Consider the following 25,748-nt stretch of genomic DNA (forward strand, 5'->3'; position numbering starts at 1 on the left):
CCCCGATAAACTTATAGGTGGCCACCAGATCACCCCGAGCCCATTGACAGTTCCACCGTTGGTGGCACTTAGTATAGTTGCATTCAGACCTGCAGCTATAGAATTTTCTAGCTGGCTTCATCTCTAATGTTAACTTAATGGAATGTGGTTGAGAGCCTGACTGAATGCTTGACTTCCATGCTGCCAGTGTTGCCAGGCTGTCATCAGTTTTCAGTTATTATATAACCTCCAGCTGTATGTCTCTGTCTCTTGCTGTTTCTGGTGGGAAACAACAGTTCTTAACCTCCTGAACTTTCAGATTGCTGGGTTCAGCAGAATGGGTGGAGTTCCCCTTAAATTATAACATTCACAATTCTGACGCAGAGCTTCAGAGCTGGTCACTTGATGGATGTTTTTTCTCTTTGAAGCTTACCAGAAGTGGTAACTGATGTCAGAAGGTGGTAGAGTGGGAACATGGCTGCCAGTTGGGTGGCTTTCTTTATTTTTAGCTAAAGATATCAGTGTGTAGATTATGTGAAGCTTTTATATTTTTGTTTTAAATGAAGATTCATCTTGAATTTGCGGTTTGAGCTGCCTGGCTGTCTTGTGAGAGCCAGGCTTCCTAAACTGCAGTTTCTTCTGAAAAAGGCCAAAGCCTTATATTGATGTTGCCTTGGAGCTGAAAATGTAAGGGGTAACACCTGAATCCAAGTCAGAAGGTTTTTTATCACGGAAATAGTGGATTTCCCTGGTCATGAAACCAACTTGTACCACAAACAGAAAAGAATATGAAGCATGTGTGACCTTAGTGTTTGTGCTGTGCCATTCTAGACAAAATACCAACTCAGATGATCAAGGTAAAAATACCCCAGTCTGGATTATTCAGATGGGATAGATTTTAAAGGTTGGATTTACCTTTTGCTGTGTTAGCTACTTTACTTGTAATTCCTTTAATTCATCTTCCACAATTAACCCAGAGAGCTGATTTCTCTAGTATCCCATAACAAAATTATCCCAAGGGTAGGCTGCAGACAGAACCATTAGAAGTAAATAAAGCTTTTGCCTGAAATTGAAACAAATATTCTGGATATATTTTCTTGCATAAAATTCAAGAAAGCTGTTATGCCCAGAGCTTACCTACCCAGTAATGTCCTTTTAAGCAGATCTCCAACAAAGCAATTGAGGGGGTATAATCTCTGCTCAGAATTCTTACTTGCTAGTCAGTGGTCTCTTACACAAGTCGAGCAGTTTGAAATGTCAAATTAAGGTTTTGTGTGCCTACATTATCATAACATCTTTAATGCTTTAATCTCTTGTGATTTTTTTTTTCCAAAGGACACTTGACTCATCCAGTTCATAGGAGATGTAGTCACGTCAAACTAATGAAATAACTTATGCTTTTTCATCAGTGTGAGGCTCTGTATAATTTATTTCATGCATACTGTTGAAACTCTGCTCTGACAGCCAAGTTGTTACCCTTCTTTTGAATTTCTGTGGCAGTCATCACTACAGTATTCGTTCTTCACAGATATTGGTTTTTAAGAAGTTTGTGGAAGGGATGGTGGTATTCCCATTTTACACATTAGGGACAGATGCACATATGTTAAGGCCAAAATCATCCATTTGTTTTGGCTACCTGTTTGAAATAGCTGCGACTTGAATAATTACTTTTGTCAGAGTGATCAGCATTGTAGATACCTATATATAGTGTTATGTTGTAGCTGTGAGTACTCAGAAGATCAGATTCTAGCATCTCAAGTCATGGACCCAAAAATTAGGGAATGTGCAATAATGATAATCTCTGTAACATGTTATTTTAAGTGACTTGCCGGGTCTCACATAGGAACTGTATGGCAGAGGTAGGGATAGAATCTAGTTCTCTAGGTAAGCATTTAATTACTTTAACCATTTTTCTTCTTGGAGGCCTCATTCACTACACATCTTACAAGCTGTGCAATAAAAGACAGCACATGTGGTCTGCCTCATGAGTTAAAGGACTAAGTGGTAACAACAGTAGGTTGTCATCCTATGTAGATAAGCAATATAGTGATCTGAGACTGGTACTTTGCTGGTATATGATGGCAAAAGAATGGTTGGGGTTCACTTATCCTGGGTTCCATTCTAGCTTCTGGAGGGCCTGTACTCTGTTAAGTCATGGTTCTTTAGTTTTGTTTTCAATTATAATTTCCTGGGATTTAAGAACAAACTCTAAAATAAAAATTCCATTGTGTGATACTGAATTGACCCATAGGTCATTGGCAGATCCACCATAGAAATATCTTTTATTTGAGATAGCAGAGTAACTAATAGCAATATTGGAAGTCATCCTCTATGTCAGTGGGAGTCGACCTTTTTGGCAGGTGTGCCACAACTTAGCCCTGCACCGTCCCTGATTGCCACACAGTTCCCTTTCCTTGCCTTATCTGCCACTGTTACTTGTTCCACACCCCCCAATCTTCTGCATGTCACATGCAGAGACTGCTTCTGTCACTTGTGGCATGTGTGCCACAGTTTGACTTCCCCTGCTTTATGTGGACAAGCAGTACAGTGAGATGAGATCTTCTGCTGTCTAATTGGCAAAGAAGAATGGTGGGACTTATGAATCCTGGGCTTCGTTTCAGCTTCTGGGAAAGCTGTGCTCTACTTTGCCCTGAACTTTACTTTACCTGTTTGTCCCAGTCCTGTTTCTTTCTTCAACCCTGGCTCCTCGTCAGAGTTCATCTCCTTTCTCCATTTCTTATCTCCTTGTTCTGCCATTCTTAGTCATACTTTCCTTCCTGCCCTCACAGCTCCTTGTGTTCCCTTCTCCTTGCCAAGTCAGTCGGTTTCCCTGTTCTGGTTCTTTCATCAATCTCTCATATCCTCATTCCTCCAGCTTTCCATCTCTTGTCGTCTTTCCCCCTGCTCCAGCTCATTCCCCAGTTTCTTTGCTTAATAAGTCCCAGCCCCCCTTCCTACCACATGTCTTCATCAGATCGCCCACTCAACTGGCACCCAGTCTTTTTACCCAGCCAGTCCTAATCTCCCCTTCATCTCTTTATCTAGTGTCAACCTCCTCCTTCACTCCTTATCCAGTGTCAGCCTCTTTCCACCCACTGGCTCCCAGTAATCCTCTATTTCCCCCACTACTTCCCATTCTTAATCTTGCTCTGCCAGTCTCTATTTTCCACTTACTTTTTTTATGTCTTTTGCTCACCCTCCTCCTGCTAACTTCCGGCCTCTGTCTCCCTTGTCCGCTTATTATTATTTTTTTTGTTCCAATCTCGTCCCCTTTATGTCATGCACCTCATACTCCAGGTGTGTAACTCTTGCCCCCTCTCCACTTAAATCTCCACTTCCTTCCCCATTTTGTCTGGGCCAGCCTAGTAGAGACATTGAAATCACAGGAGAGGGAGTCTCCCTACCATCAGTTCTAATGCCTGGATCCAGCCTGTCCTGTATCATCTCAAAGGTGCAGTTGCTAGAAAGTCCTTCTTGCCCTAGTTGCTATGTTGGAGCCTGATTGGTGCAGATGAAAATTTTGAAGAATTGATTTGCAAAGCTCCAGCTGTATATGGGGAAAATCACAGTTCACACAAAGGCTTCTGTGGTTGGCCAATTTTGCGTGGCAGCAAGAGCTAGATTTTTAGCTCACTGGCTCAACAGCAGCACATACCCATTTTGAAAGGTCTGACCACATGGGTTATGGTGAGAGCTGCTAGGTATTGAGTATTTGTGAAAGTATAACTCTGAATTTACTTTGAGACACGGCTGCATTGGAATTCTTGGTGAGCTTCTTGAATTAATTTCTGAAGAGAAATGAAATGTACTATGTAAGTCTTAATGCTGCAATAGTACCAGAGTTTGGAAAGATTAAAAACCACACATACAGGAATTGAGGTGCTGTGTCAGTGGGGTCAGGGAGCGATATACTCATGGTCTAGCTCCCATCCCGTACAATCTCAGCTTCAGGAAAAAGGGAGAGGCTGGGATTTAGATTAATGTACTAGTCCTCATATTTTGGTGCTCTGTCTTCCACATCTTCCTTTTGCTAGTAACTTGACTGAACTTGAGGGAGGTTCGATTTCAACCTGTTGGGCTACTGGAAAAGAGAGAGAAAACTGTCTTTCCTCACCTTCCAGGGCTTGTTACAGCCATATGGACTGGGGAAAGGGAAGGAACAAGGCGGTCTCTGCTGTTTTATTCTTATTCTTCTGACTTCCTGGATCCTGTTTCCCATATAACTTTCCTCAAAGCAATATTGTGAAATTGATGCAATTTTGGTTCGTTTTGGAGGGATGTTATTGTGTAGCAGAGTTTTAGGAACAGCATTAAGTGGAAACAGAACTGTCTGTATAGAAACCCAAAGATAGCACTGCCTTGACTTCACTTCCCAATGTATATTGAATATAATCTTTGCAATTACAGGGGCCAGTCCTGTAACCACTTAGCACACTTAACTTCATACCTGTGCATAATCCCCTGGCAGTAAGTGGCATGTCTCTTGTGTTTATACTTGCAAGATTGGGCCCATAAGGTATTTAAAAAGCTACTTAAATTGTGCAGATATTGAAGGCCTAAATTTATACCATTACAAAGGAAGCTTCCCATTTACCATTAGCAATTGGGTTTTTCCAGTCCTGAGGATATCACTTTCTTGTTATGTTTGACTGTGCTAGGTGTGTGTGTGAAACGTATTTTGAAAGCATTCTGAAAAGGTGAGCATAGGCCCTTTTTAGCTCAGCAGTGTTTGTGCAGCATTAGGAAAAAAAAACCAAGTAATGTTTTTCTTCTCTTATTTTTAAGGAAATGTGATATGTGAGGGGTGGAACAATGCTTTTTTTCAGGAAATGTTATCCGTTTCCATTGTAAAGCTAGATGGATTCTGTTTTTAAATGTGGCATTTTAAAAAGAGCAAACTCTGTGATGTTATAAAGACATGGAAAATTATTCTTCCTCGAGGGTGGAGGAAGTGATTATTGCTGGTTTTTTGGGGTTTTTTTCTCCCTCTGGTAGTATCTGATAATCTCCTTCTCTCCTGCTATTCTCAGCATGTTTCGTTGTCAGTCTAAAGAGCTAAAAATAACAAATGGGGAGGCTACTCTGGGGCAGCTTTCTCCTCTATATGTAATGTGTTGAATTTAGTTCCTTCATGGAAAGGGCAAAATGAACCTGCTTCTATTCTTGTTGAATGGGATTTTTGTTTTTAAAATGCTGACAAAAATGTTGCTGTGTGTCTCGCATTTCCCAAACATTAATACTCTGCGGCATGTATGGGAGGCTGAAAGCATATGCTGCTATAGAGTTGAAGTTCCAGTGTCTATTTACAGGAGAAAAAATGAAACACAAACTTACGATTCTCTGAAACCACAGGGAGATGGAGGTAGTTGTATTGTAATTAAAAAATGTACACGACTTCTTTGAACCAACATGGAGAAACTTTCTCAATCCACTCACAAGTTCTATCCATTCATCCTTTCCCATGATACTGGAGTGTAACCCTTCTGCCCGGCACCAGTCAGCAGCAAAAAGGGCTGGGATCATATTTTGAGGTACTTCATAATTTATACCAGTGGCTCAAGCCCCCACCCAGAAATCTGGGAACACTGTATGTGCTGGGGTGTCCCGTATAAACAACCCCGCCACCCCCTGCAAGCAGTATAAACACACAACCCAAATTTATTACAAAGAATAAAAACGAAGCAAAAGAAAACACTAAATATAATTTTGAAATGCCATTAATTACCAAGCAAAGTCTATAGGTGGTACCCTCTTGGGAAAGGATTCACTTGTATCCGGGCAGTCTGGGACTTGGGGCTCCCCAGTGGGTAGTTCTAGGGGCCTACTCCCCTAAACCTGACCTTCAGCAATGGGCTTGAGAGGGGGGCCCACACCGGACAGTCCTGAGGTGCTTCTTGGGGTCACTGCACTGTGGGGAGCTGCTTGAGAGCGTGGGTCCTTCTGTGTTGCAAGGGGGGCACCATTGCTCCTGGAGATGTGGTAGAGCTCCGACCAACACTTTTGCATGGTGATTTTGAGGGGTTAACTGCAGCTTTTGTCCTAGTCCCAATTCCAGCTCTGCTGGGTAAAAAACTGCAGAAGAACTCAAAGTAAAGGTCAGGCCTGTCTTGGCATGGGCCTGAACTACATCTAGTGCCCAACTGTCGGGGATCACTGTCCCCTGTGGACCTAACAGATGCCGCCAGCCACTTGCCTAGGGTGTCATCAGCTATAATTGGGGTCTCACACGCGTACATTTCACCTGCCACGACTTGATATTAATGGAGTTGGTTCAGATGTCTTCACATGTAGTCCAATTATGAGTCTCCCCGACGTCTCGCAAGGTCCCGAGTTTGAGGGCTTCGCCACCCCTACACCCTCGCCCGTTCCACCGGGTGGTGGCCAGCCAGCTGGTCTGGCCATGTATCCTTAGTTCCTCCCGGATAATCAACAAAAGAAAGGTCAATCAAAGTGAACACGACAACCGAGGTGGCTCTCCTGGTCTGTGTAGCTGCTCCAGCTGTCTGCAGCCACCCTCCAACTCAAACTTGACCTTCGAAGGGTCAAGCACCCCTTTGTTGGCTCTCTGAGAGCCCCTTTGTAGGGCTTGACAAGAGTCCTTTTTAATAGATTAAGTTCACTATTGGACTGTGCCCCTATTACAGGGACTACGGTACCCCAAAGTTAATAGTGCCCCTCTAATAGGGTTATTACGGTACCCGTCATCCGCTGGGCTCAGCCAGCTCCCAGCCAGTAAACAAACAGTTCTACTCCCCGCAGGGGCCGGTAAACTGGGTTCCAAAACCCCCCTGGGGTTTTGCTTTCTGCCAGAGGCTCCTACCAGCGCTTAACGTCGCTTTCAGCGTTCCCTGCAGTGTGCGCCAGCGTGCTCCACCTCCTCCTCCTCCTCCTCCTCTTTCCGGTTCTGCATTGTTGCCGCTTTCCGGTCCCGGACTCTTCTTTATATCAGCGGGGAAAATATCGGCCCCTCCCTTCCCAACACACCTGGGTAAGGGGAATTTCTGCCGGGCTCTGTGGGGCTGCGGACCTGGGGCCACTGACTCTCTGCTTAGCTCAGGAGCCTTGGAGCCTGCTGGCTCCTTCTCTCTCTCACACCAACCACACCACTTGGTTGGGGCATAACTACAAAAGGGGCAAAGGGAGGCCCAGTCCTATTTGACTGGGCCTGAGCTGGGCAGCAAAAGCTGGCGAGGCCTATACTGCACTGAGACCTGGATAGACAACAAGTACTGCCAGGCTTCACCCTGGCCCAAATCTGCCAGCCAAACATGGCTGAGGTTCAGCCACACAACTAAACTGAAATGCAGTACCTGTGAAATGCCAAAAAAGGCCCACGCCTGTGGCTGCAATGTGGACATCCAGTTTCAGCTATACCACAATGCTGAAACAATACAGTTACAAAGCAGAGGGACCAGTAACTGCCAGGACCCATTTCTGGTCAGTCTGCTCCAGGAATTAACACCCCCACAGTATTATCCCACTCAAGTGAAAAAAGGGGAAAGAGGAAGGAAATAGAAGTCTCAAACTTTGAGACAGACTTTCTGTCCCTGTAACTGAGGCTTTGCCATCCCATACCTTTTGCTTGCCTCTCTAGAGAAGGCAGGGAGGGGAGACCCCCACCCCGCCCCCATGGGGAGCAGGTTTTCTGGCTCCTAATTCAGCTGTGCAGCTCTCAGCAGCTGCAGAAGAAAGGGAGGTCTCAGACCAGGTGGCCTGAAATAACTTGTCTGACACAGTCATAGGGTCCCAATCAAGAAACAGCGTCATTTGAACACTGCTAATGCAGACCAATCAATTCAAAGGTAGTCACTGCTCCTGGATCTGGCCAGTTAGTCACTAAGCTGGTTTTATAGGTTCTTTTAAGGAATCTTAAGACAATGGTCTGGATGCGAGGAGGGAGAGGGAGGTGGTCCTCTTCCAGTCCCAAAACCCTCCACAATATGGCACAAGTAGAAACACACACTTTACCATATACAGCCCCGAGTGTGTGGGGGTGTTACAAGATAAACAAATATCTTATTCCACCTTATTTGGTCTTTCAAATACTGTTGCACTCCTTTAGTAAGAGTGGGAGTAGCAATTTGCAAGGCTACTTTGTAGTGGAATCAAAGGAAAAGGTCAGTGGCTCCCACTACCTTGCAGTGGTTAAAAATGAGCTTAGATGTCAGGACTATTGGGTTCTGTTCCTGTCTGGTCATGAACATTGTCTGTGATCTTCTTCAGGCCTCAGCTTCCTGTTTTGTAAAAGTATTCTACTTTGTTCATAGAGTTGATATTATTAGAAAGATAGCTTTCAGTGAACAAGCAGTACCAAGGGAGTTTATTGATTAAAAAGTGCCAATAAAAAAAAGAGGATGCACTAAGAGTTCTGGCTGTGTACGAGACCAGCCAGTTGCAGCAGTGCATGGGAGGGCTCGGGAGCAGTGCAGTGTAGGATGCTTGGAGGACCAACCAGACTTGCCACAGAAGACTTGGTGTTCTATGAGCTGGTTCAAAATAGTGGTTGATTTTCCAAGTACACTTTTAAATCATTCTGAGTAGATTTAAACTAGTCTAACAGGCTTGTATGTCAGTCTGCCTACAGCTTAAACCACATTTGAATCTTTTTAAGTACTTAGTATGTCCATGCCAGCAGTCAGTGAGGAGCATGTTTAAGTCTTTTGACTCGGTCAATCCTTTGGTATCTCTGCTGAGACCCAGTAGAGGCTAACTGTGAGGGTAGCATAATGATGTGAAAACTGTTCTCTTGAGGACTGTGGAGAACCCCGATTTTAGTGCACAGACTGCTAGGCAGCCACTCGGAGGAACAATCTTTGGTCATTGCCAGACTTATTCCCGTGATTTCACAAGCTGAGAAACTCCATACCTTGTTGTTGTGCCCAGACTGTGTGGTGGGTCTCTTAAACAACAAGTATAATGACTGTCCTTGTATAGTTTTTTGTGAGGGTAAACCTCAGGAGTTGTCCTTTTTGTGTTTTTCATTGAGTGTAGATTTTATTTTGGATATCTGTTTTCTCCTTTTGATGTATTAAAAAAACACAAAAAAAACTCTACTAGCCTAGAAGCAACACATTGTTTTTAAGAACTGTTCCAAGTATGCTTTGAAGATACCTGTTGCTGGCATGCCTGATGATTGTCTTTTGGTTTTAGGCTTGTCTGCACTAGTTTGCAGATATTTGGTACCATTGCTGACACCAGTTTGCTAACATTTAAGGGCCCTGGTGCAGTGTGGTTTCTGGCAGTTCAAGTACCATGTCTTTCTAGCATTATAAACCCCAAGCTGAACTGCTGATGCTGTTGCTGGTAGGAAATGTGTATAAAATGTGTCTATTGGGTACAGGGTAATGTAGGATTATGCCTTTGCTGGATGTAAAATTAGTTTTAATTGTAGGTATTTGTTGGGTGACTCGCTCATCTCTTTTGACAGCATTGGCATGGAAGCTCTGGGGCAGAATTCTGACCCCTTCCTTCCTCTCATTTTAGGATGTGTTACAATTCTCACCTCTGAGGCACCCCATGACTTTATCAGGGCTGGAGGGTTTGGCTCTTGAAGAGAGCTTTGAAAATGCTTATGGCACTTGGTGTGTTTGCTGTAAAGTTTGCTGTTCAGGGACTTGGCACACTCTTAAGAGTCCTGTGTTTGGCAGTCACAGCTGTGATACCTCATCTTAAATGGCCTCAAGTGATAGGTTTCAAAAGCATCTGCATTGTATCTGATAGGCCAGTTACTGTGAGGGTATGAGGCTCCCATTATTGGACAGCAGGATGTCTGTCCTCTTGCAGATTTATTCCACATTGACTGCACTGGTAGTTTCCATGCTCTAGACAGTTAATCCAGCTTTTAGGGATGCCTACAATGGGTTTGTTCTGAGCTGTGTACACTAAATCAGATTGGCTAGCATCCTCACATAGTAAGGTGTCCCAAATTACTTCTGGGGTACTGTTGGGCACTGGTAAAAATGATTGCAGAATATTCTGATTTTGATTGTTGCTATCCAACATCCGCCTCCCATGTAGTGTTTTATCCCAGGGACATCTGTTGCTGCTGGCAGCAGCTGGAGAGAAAAACCTAAACCTATGCTCCAAGCAAGTAGACAGCATTGCACCCATCTAGCTCCCTTTTCTTTCATTGCCCTACTCCCTGTTCCGTGCATATGTAGAGCAGGATCCCTGTACTTCCATTTCTCTGCTTCACTTAGTGAGTCAAGATGTTCTAAAAAAGCTTTTCCCCAGTAGTAATTAGAACCTGCATCTGTGTATCCATACTAATGTGGTGTGGTCCCTGGAGCCATCTGCAAAGCCTCCACCTCTCAGTTTTTCCTGTGGCTTGTTTTGAAGAGGAAGACTGTTGAAGTTTATTTTTCTGTCTAGATCAGGATATTTTGATTTGGGGTGTGCCATCCACATCCCAGTTTCCCATTTAAAAGGAAAACTACTCCATGCAAAAAATGTCCCTTAAAAGTACTATTTCTAAGAAGATAGAGAATATGGAGTACATACAATAAGCACTAGTATTATGGGGGTGAGGGGAGGGGAATTATGCTTGTATAGAGAGACTTGATGTTGCTTGCTGCTTTACAAATGTGATTTTACTACATCAGTGAATACTGCAAGATGGGGAAGAGTCAGTGCACTAATTCTGTTTGTAGCCTCCTGATTTTGTCTCTGTCCATAGTAACACCAGGAGCAGGAAAGGAGCAATTCTTACTACATAATTGCAGCCTTGCAATTCAAAAGGAGAGCAGCTGCACTTTAGGAATTGCAGTGCTAGCTAGCTAGCAAGTCCATTTCTGTGTGCTGGTGGCATTAGGGATCAGTACTGATCTCAAATGAAATGCCCTTGTAAAGTGTGTGTTTACACTTTTTAAAATTCATAGCAAAGCAGGGGTTGTATTAAGTGGTGCACAAACAACAGGTCCTATGGTAGTAAACTTTAAACCTCAGTAGAAGAGTAGTAGGAGAGCTCTGCCATTTAGAAGAGGTTTTTTCAGCTTTCTAATAGGCTCATGTATTTGTCTGGATGGTTCTGAGTTGTAGAGACTTTTTTAATGTATGAAATAACTCTTTCACATTACTGTGATATCGGTGTTTGCCAGGATTTGGAAAAGCACTTCTGTCATTGTAGGATTAGGTCTTTAATCTGACATCCTGCTTCTTAGCAGTGATCTTTTTGTAAAACCTGAAAGTTGCGTGGATAGCTGCTTGATTATTCTTTTCCCACAGTGTTAGCTCACTAAACCAGTCTCTGCTTGAATTGTAAATGGTACAAAATAAACATGCAGATTATCTGGGGGACTAAGGTTCCGTGCAATCAAAGTCTGAAATTCCAACCATGCCACTCTCATTGTTTTGTTTTGTATTAGTTCCTTTGACGGTTTTCCTGTCTTTATTTTTTTTAGGTGTATAAACATTTAGCAGATGTGAATTGAAGAAAATGATTAACATGAGTGTTTTGTTAATTGCTTTCATGAAAACCACCATGTTAGTAATTATTGGGACTGTACTTTGTCACAGAATTTGGGTTTTTTTTAACATATACCATTTGGTTTATCTTTTTTAAATACCAGTTAAAAGAACTTACAAAAACATTTTCCTGCAGCGTTTGCATCCTATCTCTATATCTGCTGCAAGAGAACTAGAAAGTAATAGGGTCTAGAAGCAGTTATGGCCATTTCTAGTGAAATATGAAATCCAGGCTCCTAAATCTGTATTTGCATCCCCCAGGCATGAATGTTTCAGCTTTTACCTGTAGCACAAGAGCCTGTTCAGGTGAACAAACTGAAAACGTGTTTACACAAAGCTGGCTGGTTAAATCATTTTCTGGAATGTTGGATTATAATGTTAAAAAGGAGGAATTATCCAAAGGAATAATCAGAATCACAGAAGGGTCCCTGCAAATTGTTACTCAGATGAGTAACCCTTAGTCACAGAACTAGTGTCACTATTCACCTCTTAGTCACTGTGGTTCATGCAGCCACTTTTCATTGTCCCTTACTCAGTACAGTTCTCTGCAGGGGAAAACCCATATTTCACCCCTCCTCCCTATTTTATTGGTGGGAACAGGAAATGACTGCTTAGATTGCCTAAAGTGTTGCATGTCCTTACCTGTGCCAGATTGCACCAAGCCTTGAGTCAGCATTGTTAAACCACACCTTAGCTCTCAGGTATGCAAAGGTGTTGTGGCTTCCTGTTGGCATGCATACCTCTACCTTGCCTGGAGTTAGGAAAAATGTAAGTATGTGGCCACTCGTTTCCTTTTTTATCTGTGAGGCAAGCACAAGTTCAATTAGGAAAAAGGCTTATTTCTTATTGGCCAATGGCTGTGGCTTTTTCTTTTAATATGTACATACAGTTGCTGTAGGAGGAGTCCTTTTGAAGCCTACATGTTAAATATTTTCCAAGGATAAAAGGTATCATTTCTGAACCAATAGTTCTAGATCTTTGTATTTAAAATATTTTTTAAGACATTCATGCAGCAGCAAATGCCCAGTCTACCTTTTAGGTGGAGTAATCTGTGAATTAGTTACAATTGACTTGGGCCAAGTAAGCAGCAAAGTGACAGCCTTTCAGACCTGTCATTTTCAAAGATCAGGAGTAGACAAAAATAATTGACTTTGCCCCTTATCTTTGTGGGGACAGCAAAGTATCCTTTTGCTCTGGCTTAGGCTATGTGAATGATTTCAAGAATCCCAGTGGCGGCAGCAGCTCTGTAGAGTAAGGGTAACCTCACACCACTCCTGTCTGACTCCTGGTTGTAGAGCAGAATCACTTTCTTCCCACTTGGGGAAAATCCTTCTCCAGACAGATTCATATGCCCAGCTATATTTCAGAATCTAATTATCGCTTTCCCAAAGAGTGTTTGCGCGCAGCCCCTGAGGAATGCTAAATATGACAAGTGTTAACTTTAGAGAGAGAGAAACTCTTGGCCAAAAAGTTTGAGACAGTGTGACAAGATGAGTTGTATCAGGGGTTCTATTTGAAGCATTATGTCATGTCTGAAGACTTTAGAGCTTTCCTCAACGAAAGGCTTCTGATTGTGAGAATAAAATAACATCCGGCAGGCTGACACTCCAGAATGTGATGCAACACTTGGGGAAAAGGTGCTTTGGAAAAGAAGCTGCTGACTTGTTTCCAACTCATCATTTGGGGATTGTAAGAGCAAGGTTTTACAAAGCATAAAACTAGGAGGAAAGTTTCCATGGCAGATCTGTCAGTTTCCATTGTTTGGATTTAATTGTCTTTTGGCATTCATAGCCCAGGTGCCTGAGCATTGAACTGCAGCCTGAAATGTGAGCCAGAGGTTGAAACTAGCTGTTTGGTTGCCATTTTCCAAGCAGGAAGAGAAAAGCAAAAGTGGTGAAAACTGCATTCTAAATGATTATTTAATAGAAAAATTATGTCTTGGGCATAAGCTAGTCCTGAAGAGTTTTTTCCCTTTCACATCCTGGTTTGTGGCTGAGAGGAGAAGTACAATATAGTGGCATTCTGTGAAAAGAGAGAATATATTCCCTATGATAACATTGCAGGGTGACTTTAGGCCAAGCCTAGCAAATGTATAAGTAACCAGTCTCTCCCAGGAATGGAACTTTAGATTCTTTATAGATATGCCCAGGCCAGATCCAACCAGCAGCTATCCTGCTCTCTCTGCATGTTGATACAATGTTTTAGGCATGGAGCTGCGGAAAATATTTTTTTAATCTTGTAAAACTGGGTGGTAAGGGTTCTGATTCATAGGATTTTTTTACCCTCGCTGTGGAACTCTGTACACCGGCTTTTTAATGTATTAGGAATGTATAGTTTTTGTGTCATACCTCTGTCAGAAAGGTACCAGTTTAGCAGCTTGTTCTAGAGGTGATGCAACAAAATCTGCAGGTAGGAAGATTCCACACAGGAAGCTTTTTCCTGGAATGCAAGAGAGTGATTCTAATTTCTGTTCTCTATTACCACTTTTTTTTCCTTTTTGAGAGAGTATCATCTGTACCACCCTTTGCCTTAAATCTAGGAGTACCTCAGTTGTTGATGAGACCCAACAATGGTGCTTAGATCAGAAAACAAGGTAGCAACATACACTGTGAAGAAGGGTGTGTAGCTAATCACAGGATCACATCCTTGAAGTTAGATGAAAGACATGAGCAGCAGTAGGTATTTATAATATCCTTCTTCTTGTAAGAATAAGACACTAACTAGGGCACCAGAACAGCCTCTCAGATAGCCTATAATAGGAATTAACATGGGAGTAACAAACTGACTTGTGTAAGGTCAAAACGTGGAGGAAGACTCTAGTATCAGTAACTGAGAACATATGCTTAGAGTTGTTATATCCTCCTGGGAAGTAAAAATGCAGAGGAAACCAGACCAATTCTTTTTCATCCACTATAATCACTGGTTTATCTGGCCCTGGTCATCAGTGTCCAGAAGCCAGTATCATCTGAAGACAGTATCTGAAGTCATTATCATAGGCATCCAGCAGGGGTCTGTGGACTGACTGCTTCCAGTGTATGCTGTCCATTCATGGCAGAGTGGCTTTCCCCTTAAAAGGGAATCCCACTGGTGATGTGTGGTGGCGTGAAAGTGCAGTTTGCAGTGCTGGCAATGTACTTGCTCTCTGGACAGAGAACTTCATTCTGAAGGGCTGCCAGGCTGGTACTTGGCATGAAGGGATAAAGGAGATGCAAGATCATGAAGCCAGGGAAATTAACATGAGCTGTTGGTATGACAAGATTGCATAAAAAGCTAGTGCTATTTTTGCGTGCATCTCTGGCCACGTGGGAAGTAACGCTTTTACTCTACAAAGGCTTGTCATATCCTATATAGGTTATCATGTGTGGTTCTGTTTTCCATTCAATAGAAAAAGCAAAAGGTTACAAAACAAGGATTCAGGAATGATACAAAGAGGCAACTAAGGGGACACAACATATAAGGTTTAGGAATAAGAGAGTCTAGGACAGGGGTGGGCAAAATATGGCCCTGCCCCTGCTTGTCTGTCAAAGATGACAGGAGACGGGGGCAATAGGACCCAGAGGAGGACTGCGGGTGATGGCCCCAGTCCTTGGAGCTGGACTGGCTCCTGCTAAGTCCTGCCATCATGGTCAGGCAGTTGGAAGCCATGTGGTGCAGGAGTGGCCAGCAGACTGGCAGGAAAGCAGGGAAAGGGGCAGCAGGGGGCGTGGAAGTAAACAAGAGCATGGGGCTTGCGCCAGTGCCCCGGGGCCAGTGCCGGCGGGACCCAGAGCAGGGCACCAGGAGCGCAAGGTGTGGGCTGGCAGGGGTCTATGGAGCTAGGCTGGGCTGTGCCAGCAGGGGGAAAGGGGAGCTGGCCTGGCTCCAGAGGGCCCCTGCCAGCCAGGACCCTGCGTTCCTGCTGCCCCACTCTGGGCCCTCCTGGCACTGGCCCCAGGGTACCAGTGCGGACCCCACGCTCCTGTCCGGCTGTTGCTGCGCACCCACTGGCTCCCAGTCCCTTCCCACCCCAGCACAGCGGTACATGTGGGGACCAGCGCACGCGGCCCCAACCTTGTGTGCTCTGCGCTTGCCTGTCTGGGCTGAGCAGCAGCAACATGGGACAAACTGATGCTCATTGTGGTGGGGAAAGTGGCCCCCCGCAGTGCCTATGCTTCCTGGTGGAGCTGCTTGGAGCCTGCGCTGTACTGCCCTGCATCACTGCTGCCTCTGGGCTGCCTCGCAGGGAAGCGGTTGCAGTGCAGAGCAGATGCAGGGCAGCCCCACGCAGGCTCCAAGTGGCTGTACCAAGAAGCACCAGCAGCAGGAGGGAGAGGGGCTGCTTTACCCCCACACCAAGCAGCAGGTTGTCCCACTCTGCTGCTGCTCAGCTGCTTGGGCCCCAGCGCCATTTCTGGCATTGTCCATTGGGGCTGAGCAGTGGCAGCAGCAGCTGGGCAGAAGCTTGGCATGAGGGAAGGTGGCTCCTCGCCGCCACTGGGCAGTTCTTGGTGCAGCTGCCTGGAGCCTGTGCCTGCTGGGCTGCCCTGCAGCTCCTCCACTGCCACCTGGCAGCCTCACCAAAAACTGCCTGGTGGTGGCAAGGGACAAACACCCCTGCGCACCCCACACAATATACAAGAGTAAGACTGCATTTTGAACTATTATGCAATCACTTTTACATATACAGCACAAATGCACACAAATCATTTTATATTATTATGGGTGTTTGATTTTCAGTATATAATTTGTTTGGCTTTTTTTTCCTGTTCTAAGATGGCAACCTCTCTTCCCCAAAAGAGTCCTTCCAGGGGCAAGGGGAAGCACTTCTGGTGGCAAAGGTCAGAGGTTAGGGGTGGGACATCTAGTCCCAAGATGGCAACCAGGGGGCGGGGCACCTGTCAAGGGGTGGGGCTACCCATGCGGCCCTTGACTTGCCAAAGCTCAGTAAGCGGCCCTCTGCCCAAAATAATTGCCCGCCCCTTGTTGGCAAGATCAGTGCACGAATGTTTTCTATAAATGGAGAAAAGTGCTACAATTCACCCTTCGGTGGCAGAACAATGAGCTTTGATTATGCTATATTAGGGGTGTCAAATTCACCCCTGGCCAGCTCTGGACCACAAGGCTCCTAGCGTACCGGATCCAGATCTGACAGCAGCAGGATGAGCACTATTCCAGTGAGCCCCATAGCCCTGAATTCTGCGGCAAGCTCTGTCCTTTTTTGCCCCACTCTTAAATTCCCAGCCCCTCTGGGAGCCCCAGGGGTTGGAGGAAATGGTTCTGTGGGTCAAATTTTTGACACCCCTTGTCTAGACCCATGGAAACTGCACTGGTAATATTACAATATACACAGTAAATTTCTATCAGAAAATCCCACCCCTCCCCCTCGCACCCCTTTCCCTCTCCCCACTGTAATGATATGATAAATGTTTCTGCTGAGCAGGAGTATTGGATCAGTGGAATAAAAACTAAGGAGTGGTCTGGGTTTCACCTTTGCAGATACAGAGTAGGTTAAAAGAGACCTCTTTGTGAATGGGATAGTGAGCAGTAATGTCAAGCACAGGCACTCATATCTTCTGGCTCCCTATCTGAATTTAGGTTTGGTTTGGTTTGGTTTTTAATTGAACTTTACGTAGGCCCTCTGCCCACAGATTCAGAATGGCAGGTCTCGTTAAATTCTCACGTGCACTTGGATGCCTTCAAGGCAGCCTTCTACATTTGCTCCTCAAATATGCAGAAATTAAGAGATTGCTTGGGTACATGCCGATTGGTGGTTGTAACCTCAGGTCATTTCTCTAAGTTTGGAAGTTCTTGTAAATGGCAGTTTAAGGCAAATGCCATAGGAAGAAACTGTCATTTCAGAAACCAGTTTCCAGGCAAGCTCCAGCCAGTCAGTGCTGGTGAAATGAAATATGTAGGAGTCCCTGGTCATTTTCATGTCTGGGTAACAACCTGTGTAAGATTGTGTAGTGGTATTGCTGAGTCCTGCTGTTTAGCAGCAAGGAGTTAAGCCACTTGCCACAATATGTGCTAAGTAAACTTTAATAAAACTAAAAAGATGTATTTTCTTGGTAGAAAGGTCCTGATATGCAGATCCATAGCGAACTGAATTGAAGGGTCACTTGTACCCACAATGATTTGGGGAGAGCTTTTCAGAAGGATACAAGATTTCTGCTCTGGACAAAGGCATCAGCTAGCAAACTTGTCTGTTCGTGCCACTAAACCGTTAATTTCCTCCCTTTGATGTAGCAGCAATTTAGCAATTTGTACATCCCTTCTGATGTAACCAGAGCTGGGAATTCAGTCCTCTTCACTAAGTCTGTATTTAACAAATATCTGGGATTCTGCTTGTGCTGTAAGTTCTGTCTATTGCACAGGTTGTGACATGGGTGCAGAGTGGTTGAAGTAATTAACTTGGGGATTTTCCAAGACCAGAGGCATTAAGTATCTGAATCATATTGAAATTTTGGAGGAATTGAGTGCCTAGGTCACTTAGCTTCCTATGAGAAGCCCAGCCCACAGTTCCAGTGTGTATAAAGGTAATAGCTTAACTGTCCTACTTCACGAGATTAGGTTCTACCTGTACAAAGTCCCCTTTTAGTTCCAATTCTGTCTTGGTATAATCCATTTCCTCCACTGTTGTGTAATCACTGTGCCATGTAAAGCAGCCATCACTCTGAAGTGAACACAGCTGTTTTCTGGTGCTGATGATGGGATCAGTAGGTGTAATGGTCAACAGGTGTAAGCTCTGCAGTTTGTAGCAAAAATGTCATGCTGCACTTTCACGGAGCTGTTCTCAAATCACTGGGAATCCACACAGGTGGATCTATTCTAATAGTATGCTGTCACTTCTAGAATTAGGGCCATAGCTGGTAATCGCCTGCATTACAGCTTCTTAGAACATGCTCAGTTAGCAGGGAGATGCTGGCAAAGTTTCTCTCCCTTTTATTTTAAAAAAAGAAACAACAAAACCCCATGAATTGACTGTAATTTGCTATCCGTGTATGGGGAAGGGAGGGTGAAGCTGTGGCATTACACATATATATATCTGAATTTTTTGTATAACTAGTTTCCATGAAAACAAAAGAAATAAAAAACAAAGACATCATGTGAATACCTCCTGGTGGTTGGAGATACTCAGATAATCAAACAAAGAACTGGAATATAAATTTGAAAGCCTGAACATCCAGATTTGGAAACTCAGATGCCACCCAGAAGAGTGAGCGAGGCCTGTGTTAAGCTAACAGTTAATGGAGCATGTATTACTACCAGTAAGGCTCTGTCACATTTGTGTTAGCTGAATTGTCCACAAGCACAAATGTGGCAGTGAGAGGCAGGCTGTCACAGAGATCAGCAAACCAGAAGGCCTAGAAAGAGCACAGAGGTAGGACATACTGTCATGTCCGGCACTGGCAGAAACGGTTCCAGCTCCACTCCCAGCACAATTTTGTTAGTGTGTTCCAGCTCCACAGTGTGTTCTGGCTGGTCACTGCTGGAATGTTAATGTAAAAACATGCACTATAGAGGTGAGCGGGCAGACCGGAAATGGAAGCCAGGGAGCAAAAGAACTGGACACCAGGCTGGATTGTTCCGGCAGGAGCAAATGGTGGGAACTGGAGCTGATTCCCGTGAATAGAGGCTCAGAGGAGCCTGTGTACTTACTGAGAGAATGGCAGCTTGGAGATCTGAATCAGCAGGTCGTCTTGGAGCATTGGCTGTCCTGTATGAAGAGAAAAGAAAAAAACATCTAACCATGAGTGAAAAGGGAAGCGAGAAAGAGCTAAACCTCTCATTCTTCCCTCACACCTATTACCGATTATAGAAAGATTGTAGAATAAGCACCTGAATGGTGCGAGGAAGAATATTTTTGTCTGGGGACAAGACTTGGTATAAAGGATAGCCTGTTGCTTTGAGAACTTCTTTTTGTTAAGCGAGGCTTCAGGATCAGAACTATGTAATAAGGTCATTCACAGAGATGCTGTGGGTACACAATTGGTCCCACTTACCCAATTGTGACATTAACATCAGGCTGGCACTAGGACAGGGGGTGTAGGGGAGGTGGAGTCCCAAGGTACATCGCTAGACCGAGCTGAATGTCGATGTAGGAGATATTCAAACTTACACCTCCTCCAACCTAAAAGAAAACATCAAGATGTAGCAGGCTAGAGAATTTTTACTGTAACATTTCGGCGATTCAATCAAACTGTTCACTGTCAGGAGCAAGGATGTAGGAGACTGTGCCACAAGAAGTAGGCGTCCAGGTAGAGAGAGACACGGACATCTACAAAATCTTTAAACTGTTTGGATCAGATCATGGTGGGTTTTTTGTTGTTTTTCTTTAAACTGGTCTGACCAGGCAGATTGCTTTTCAAACCATCCTGCCCAATGCTTTGCTGTCCAGGAAAGAGTGAGCTATGGAGTCACGTACTAGATAGGAGTTTCTGGATAGATTCTGGTAAGTGGGGAGTGAGAACAGGTTCTTATATAAAAAGTTCCTGCTGTTACTGCTCTGGTTACCTAATCAGAAACCAGCCTGCAGCTCTGAGAGAAAAGAGCACCTTGGTTTTCCCAAGTTACACTTTATAAGCAGATACTGTCACACTCATTAGGATTCCAGCCTATTAGTCAGAATGTAATGAGCCATGTATTGCCCTGATCCTTAAGTGCTGCTGGCTGGTTTGTGAAGTTTGTATGTGGTAAATTGTGCCCCCAGTGTTCCAGTTCCAGTTCTCCCTCTGGTGGTGAAATTTGTATCTAGTTCTCAAACCATTAATGTGGTGCAGGGAATTGACTGGATACTGGGAAACACTCTAGAGCTCTGTTTCAGAACGTGCTTGGGCTTCTCTTTCCCCTAGTTCCCTCCCTCAATTCCCTTCTCTCTACCTGAGGCATAGACATCCACTGTCTGGGTTGTGGAGCTTGTTAGGTTTGATTCTCCCTTTTTGCCAGGTCCTCAGCTTGCATTTGAGCTTCATCACTGGAATTGCTTACATGGAGATTTCCCATGGCACACTGAATGTGCTGCACTGCCTTATCTGGGAGAGCAGCTGCCTTTGGAAAACTATTTGGTCTATTGTGGGGCATCCTAGATGGAAGGAGAAGCAGAAGCCCCTTGGCAGACCAGGAATAAGCAGCAGATTCTCTAGGCCGGAGGTGTCAAGATCAAACCCACGCAGCCATGTTACCTGTTCCATGGGGCTTCTGGCAGGAGTAAGGAATCTGGGGGCAAAGCAAATTCCAAAGTAGTAAGCCCAAGTAGAGACATGGTTGGTAGCAGTATGGTGAGCAGCAGCTGTGGCTCCTGACCTTACATGGCAACTCAGGCACCTGCAGCAGTTAACACTACTGATGATCATCCTGTTGCCAGAGGTGAGTTGGGATCTGGTGGGAGGAGGAGAGGTTACACCCCTGCTCTAAGCTATTTTGCCGTGATCTTCAAAGCCAGGTAATGGGACATGGGTGCTGTAAAAGGTGCTTTCTGAATCTGGAAACCAGGAACTGTTTATAAACAGTGCCCTCTTTGGTACTAAGGGCACTTTATGCTACCTCCCATTCTCATCTGTATATCAGGCTGAGACCTGTCACTGCCAACACAGAGGGAGCCCTAAGCATGCAATATAGATTTACATGACCTATAGTGCCATGCCAACAGGCCCTTTTGCATGGTTGCTTTAGTTATGTCAGACAGGATTAGCATTCAGAGCCCTCTTATTCATCAGAAACCAGGTCTGAAACCCTTTAGCTTGCTTTTCTAATAGTGAAAGCTTGGAATCCTGTCCAGTTATGAAGACCATTCAATATCATTAATGTTCAGCTATGTGTCAGTTTAAATGAGAGTTGTTTAGTGACAGTGGTGGAACCTGGAAAACTCCACTGTTTCTCACATCATTTTGCATTTCTTGAGGATGACTTTTAAATAGAGGTCTTGGACCAGATCCAGATTGGGAATCTAGGTGCCTGAATGGTACTTAGGTGGAATTTAAATTCCTGTCCCCACTCAAGCAGCTGTAAAACAATCCTTCATTAAACTTTTTGGTGAAAAGCTCTTTTGAGCTTAAGGAAGGTCCTCTGTTCTTGGTGTCAGTGCTGGGGTAGTCTTGTGTGAGAGGGCAGGGAGCTTATAAATTGTTCAGCCTAGTCCTAATGGATACACCAAGTTGTCTGCCATGTTGTCATCCTGCCCCAGGGTTGAATAAAACTCCAGCTATGACTAGAAACATGTGCTTGGAAGGGATCTCCTTCTTGGAAGTACATTTTTAACCTCAGTCTTCCCAGGCAAGGTCAACTCTGCATCTGGCATCACAGTTTGGGGTGGAGTTAAGCACCTGATAGTTGCAAAAGAGTGAGTTAGGGACCATTTAGAAAAGCTGGACATGTGTAAGTCATTGGGGCTGGATATGATGTGCCAAAGGATGTTGAGGGAGTTTGCCAGTATAATTGCAGAACTGCTGGCTGTTACCTTTGGAAACTTGTGGTGATTGGGAGAGGTCCCGGATGGTTGGAAAAGGACAAATATAGTGCCCATCTTTAAGAAAGGGAAGAAGGATGATCTGGGAAACTATAGATGTGTCAGTCTCACCTCAGTTCCTGTAAAAAATCAAGGAATCCATTTCTAAGCATTTGGAGGAAAAAAAGGGATTAGGAACAGTCAGCATGCCTGACCAACCAACCTGGCATCCAGTATCAAGTGGAGGCCCCACGGGCCAGTCTTGGGGCTGGTTTTGTTCAATAACTTCATCAGTGATCTGTAAGAGGGGTTTTCAACCTTTTTGCATCAGAGTACCCCCAGCAGCTGAACGTGGAGAGGGGGCAGCTGCTGTGTGTAAGCTGCCTCCACATCCAGCTGGGTGGGCAGCATCTACAACAGCACAGGATGATGCATGGCAGCACTCCGTCCCTGTCTGCCCACACCCTAGGCCTTTGCAAGTACCCCCTGGGGTACATGTAGCCCCGGTTGACAACCCCTGATCTGGAAGATGGGATGGAGTGTGTGGCAGAAGGCCACCTTTATTTCTCCCCAAAAACTCTGTTCTGTGATAATTTGATTAGGAGGGGCCCAGCAGAGAAGACACAACTTTACCTATCTCTCTGAGTAACCTAAGCTGGATACATTCCTGAGGGAGGGGGGAAACCTGTTCCCTCTACCTATGTGACTGGCATCACATACCGGGGTGAGAGGCTTGCTCCCTGGTGGGCTAGAGTCTGCCCGGCAACTAGTGATGTATTTCTCAAAGCTCATGATCAAGGAACTGCCTGCCTCCAGAGGGAATCTCCAACTGCTTCTGGATGATACTTGCGAGTAAGCTACCTGAGATCTAACTATATATATAGATTGCAGTAACTCGGATGCGTGACCAAAGGCTACCCAGCCACGGGAGTTTGCTCTCTGGGACTTCTCTGACATTGCTCTACCCTGTACCCTATTCTAACCCTACCCTCTGTAACCAATAAAGTTCTCCTTTGTACCTACTGTGGGAGACTTATTGGGAGTGGGTCTAGATTATGCCTTGGGGGGTCCCCTTGGTTTGGCTGACTAAGGGAGACCACTACTTGAGCTTCTGACTGAGGGAAGTATCCCAACTTCTTGAAGTGAATCAAGTACCCTTGAGGAACTAGGCCTGTGTTGCCCAGGGTGCGCAGAGCCAGAATCAGTGTAGAGCCCTGGGTGATGGCAGTGGAACCCCCAGGCTATAGCAGGTGTGCTCCAGGAAGGGGGTCGGCCAGATGTCAGGTGCCCCCAGGGAGGCGTTCGGAGCCTGGAAGGTGGTCGGGCGCAGTGAGGTGGGTGGCTCAACACGGGAGTGCCCCTACTGGCCTGCCACAGAGTGCACCCTCAGCAAGTCTGCAGATGACATCAGGCTGGGTGGAATAGTAGATAATGTTGGGAGGGTAGGGCTAGGATTCAGAGACACCTAGATAAATTGGAGGATTGGATCAAAAGAAATCTCATGAAGTTTGATAAAGACAAGTGCAAAGGCCTTGCACTTAGGAATGCAACAATCCTGTGCACTGGTACAGGTTGGGGACTGACTGACTGACTAGCTGGCTAAGCAGCAGCTCTGCAGAAAAGAATATGGGGGTTACTGTGGACCCAAAGTTGAATAGGAGCTAACAGTAAGCCCTTGTTGCCAAGAAGGCTAACAGCATACTGGGCGGCATTAGGAGCATTTCCAGTAGATCAAGGGAAGTGATTATTTCCCGGTATTTGGCACTGTTCAAGAGGTGACATTTGGAGTGCTCTGTCCAGTTTTGGGCTCCCCATCACAGAAGGAATGTGGACAGATTAGAGGGGATCTGATGGAGGGCAACAAAGGTGGTTGGAGGGCTGGGGAACATGGCTTATGAAGAGAGGCAGGGGGAGCTGAGCTTGTTTAGTCTGGAGAAGAGAGGACTGAGGGGGAATTTAGTAACAGCTTTCAACTACCTGAAGGGTGGCTCCAAAGAGGATGGAGTTAGACTGTTCTCAGTGGTGGCAAATGACAGAACAATGAGCAGTGGTCTCAGGTTGCAGCAAGGGAAGTTTATGTTGTATATTAGGAATAACTTTCTCACTAGGAGGGTAGTAAAGCACAGGAACAGAAAAAAACCCAGAGAGGTTGTGGAATCTCTGTCCCAAGACAAAGAAAAAGCCTTGGCTGGGAGGATATAGTTGGGGCTGGTCCTGTTTTGAGTAGGGATTGGACTAGATGACCTCCTGAGGTCCCTACCAACCTTAATTTTCTATGATTCTATTTTAATCGAGTGTATGGAAGCTCTTGGACACAATCTGGCTCTAAATATGCAGGCACAAAGTGATGCTGATCAGACTCCACTCAAGCAGGTTTGTTCTGTAGCTTGGGAACCTTCCAGAGATCTGGGAGGGTTTTACCTGTTGTTTGGAAACCAAGAGAAAATAGTCAAAGAGAACCTGAGCGCATATTTTTCCAATCTGCTAGGACTGCCAAAAGCAGAAAGGAAAAATGTTGCATGCTGAATTTCTGTTTTGGGATACCCAGGTTGTATTAATTTCCTTGCCCAGCTTAACCTAATTAGCGATGATGAAAGAAACAAATGTATTTTCTGATGATGCAAAGGTATTTTCAGGTGCACAGCTCAAAGAAAGGGGGGGATGGGGGGAGGATCAAGCTTGAAAACTTGAGTCAGTAGAAGATTTGATGGACATTCCATTATTCCTGGAGAATGGGTGGATTTGTTATGCCTTTGCTTTGTGCCAGTTGATTCTTTAGTTGTCAGTTTACACTAGTCCCGATTTTCCTTAGTCCTGTTCCTGTTTCTTGCTCATGCCGTTGAGTTTAAGTATGTGGTTTATTTCACTTTTTGTTCTTTATTGCAGCTAATTTGTCAATCTCTTAACACAATGTTACTGATGCATAAATTACTATTATGAATATAACATGTTTTAAAAAATGAAATGCAAAGACATGTAAATATCACACATCTAAAAAGATATAGAATATACTTCTTTTTCCAGAGATGCCTCTGGAGAATGAAAGTAAAAATAATGCCTGTATTCAGAAGCCTATGGCTCCATAAACCAGGACTTGTATTTGCCATAATTATAATTTGCCTGAGATCTGCCCAGAATCAAAGACATTCTGCTGCACTTCCACTGTCCATGGTGACACAGATATTGATTCTCTTCTTGATTTTTGTACCTTCCAGCAGAAGAAGTCATACCTAGAACGGAGTGTGAAGGAAGCTGAGGATAACATCCGAGAAATGCTGATGGCCAGGAGAGCGCAGTAGGTGTGTGGTTTCTGCAAGGCCTTAGGCGAACTGGTTCATGTTGCTGATGTCTGAACTGATTCGACAAGCATTTCCAGAAGTGACGCTCAACTGTCCTGTTCACTGCTGGCCGGAGGAGCTTGTGTTTGATTGTGCTGAATCTTGTGTTTTCACACTTTCTGTAATTGGATGTTTTAATAAACTCTGCCTGAAGAGATTGCTGTATTAACAGGTTCAGTGTGAACATGAATTACAATGGTAACGTAGCAGTTTGGCTGTTACACTCATCATACTGTTCCCCTTGCTGGGATTTCAGTTGAGAAAAATCTCAAACTACTTCTGATACCCTCCTTCAGTTAGCACTGGGTCAGATTTTAGGAGCTCAGAATTCACACTCCGGTCTAGATTTGCCAAGGCAGTACCTGTTATGATGAAGCTCAGATTCTTAAAAGCTCAGTGTCTGACATGCCTCCAGGATGCTGGGCTCTTTGGAAGGTCTGGCTCATAAAGTTCCAAATGAAAGTCTGATTCAGTGAATGCTTACTGCCCAGCCTAGCACTTACTTCAGTGCATCTGATGAGTGACTTCAGTCAGTTTGCTATACT

The 25,748-nt window shown here is 44.7% G+C and overlaps 1 protein-coding gene across 1 annotated transcript in view; it reads left to right on the forward strand.

The window, feature by feature from the left end:
- Positions 1 to 25,368, forward strand: part of PFDN1 (prefoldin subunit 1) — a 64,759-nt gene extending 39,391 nt beyond the window's left edge. Inside the window, exon 4 of the mRNA XM_019506596.1 lies at positions 25,081 to 25,368. Within this exon, the coding sequence (XP_019362141.1) occupies positions 25,081 to 25,164 (84 nt within the window). The 3' untranslated portion in view covers positions 25,165 to 25,368. The remainder of the gene's footprint in view (positions 1 to 25,080) is intronic.
- Positions 25,369 to 25,748: the final 380 nt, after the last annotated feature.

The sequence above is a fragment of the Gavialis gangeticus genome, unplaced genomic scaffold (genome assembly GCF_001723915.1).
Source record: "Gavialis gangeticus isolate Ggan-Ray unplaced genomic scaffold, GavGan_comp1, whole genome shotgun sequence".
Classification (NCBI taxonomy): Eukaryota; Metazoa; Chordata; order Crocodylia; family Gavialidae; genus Gavialis; species Gavialis gangeticus.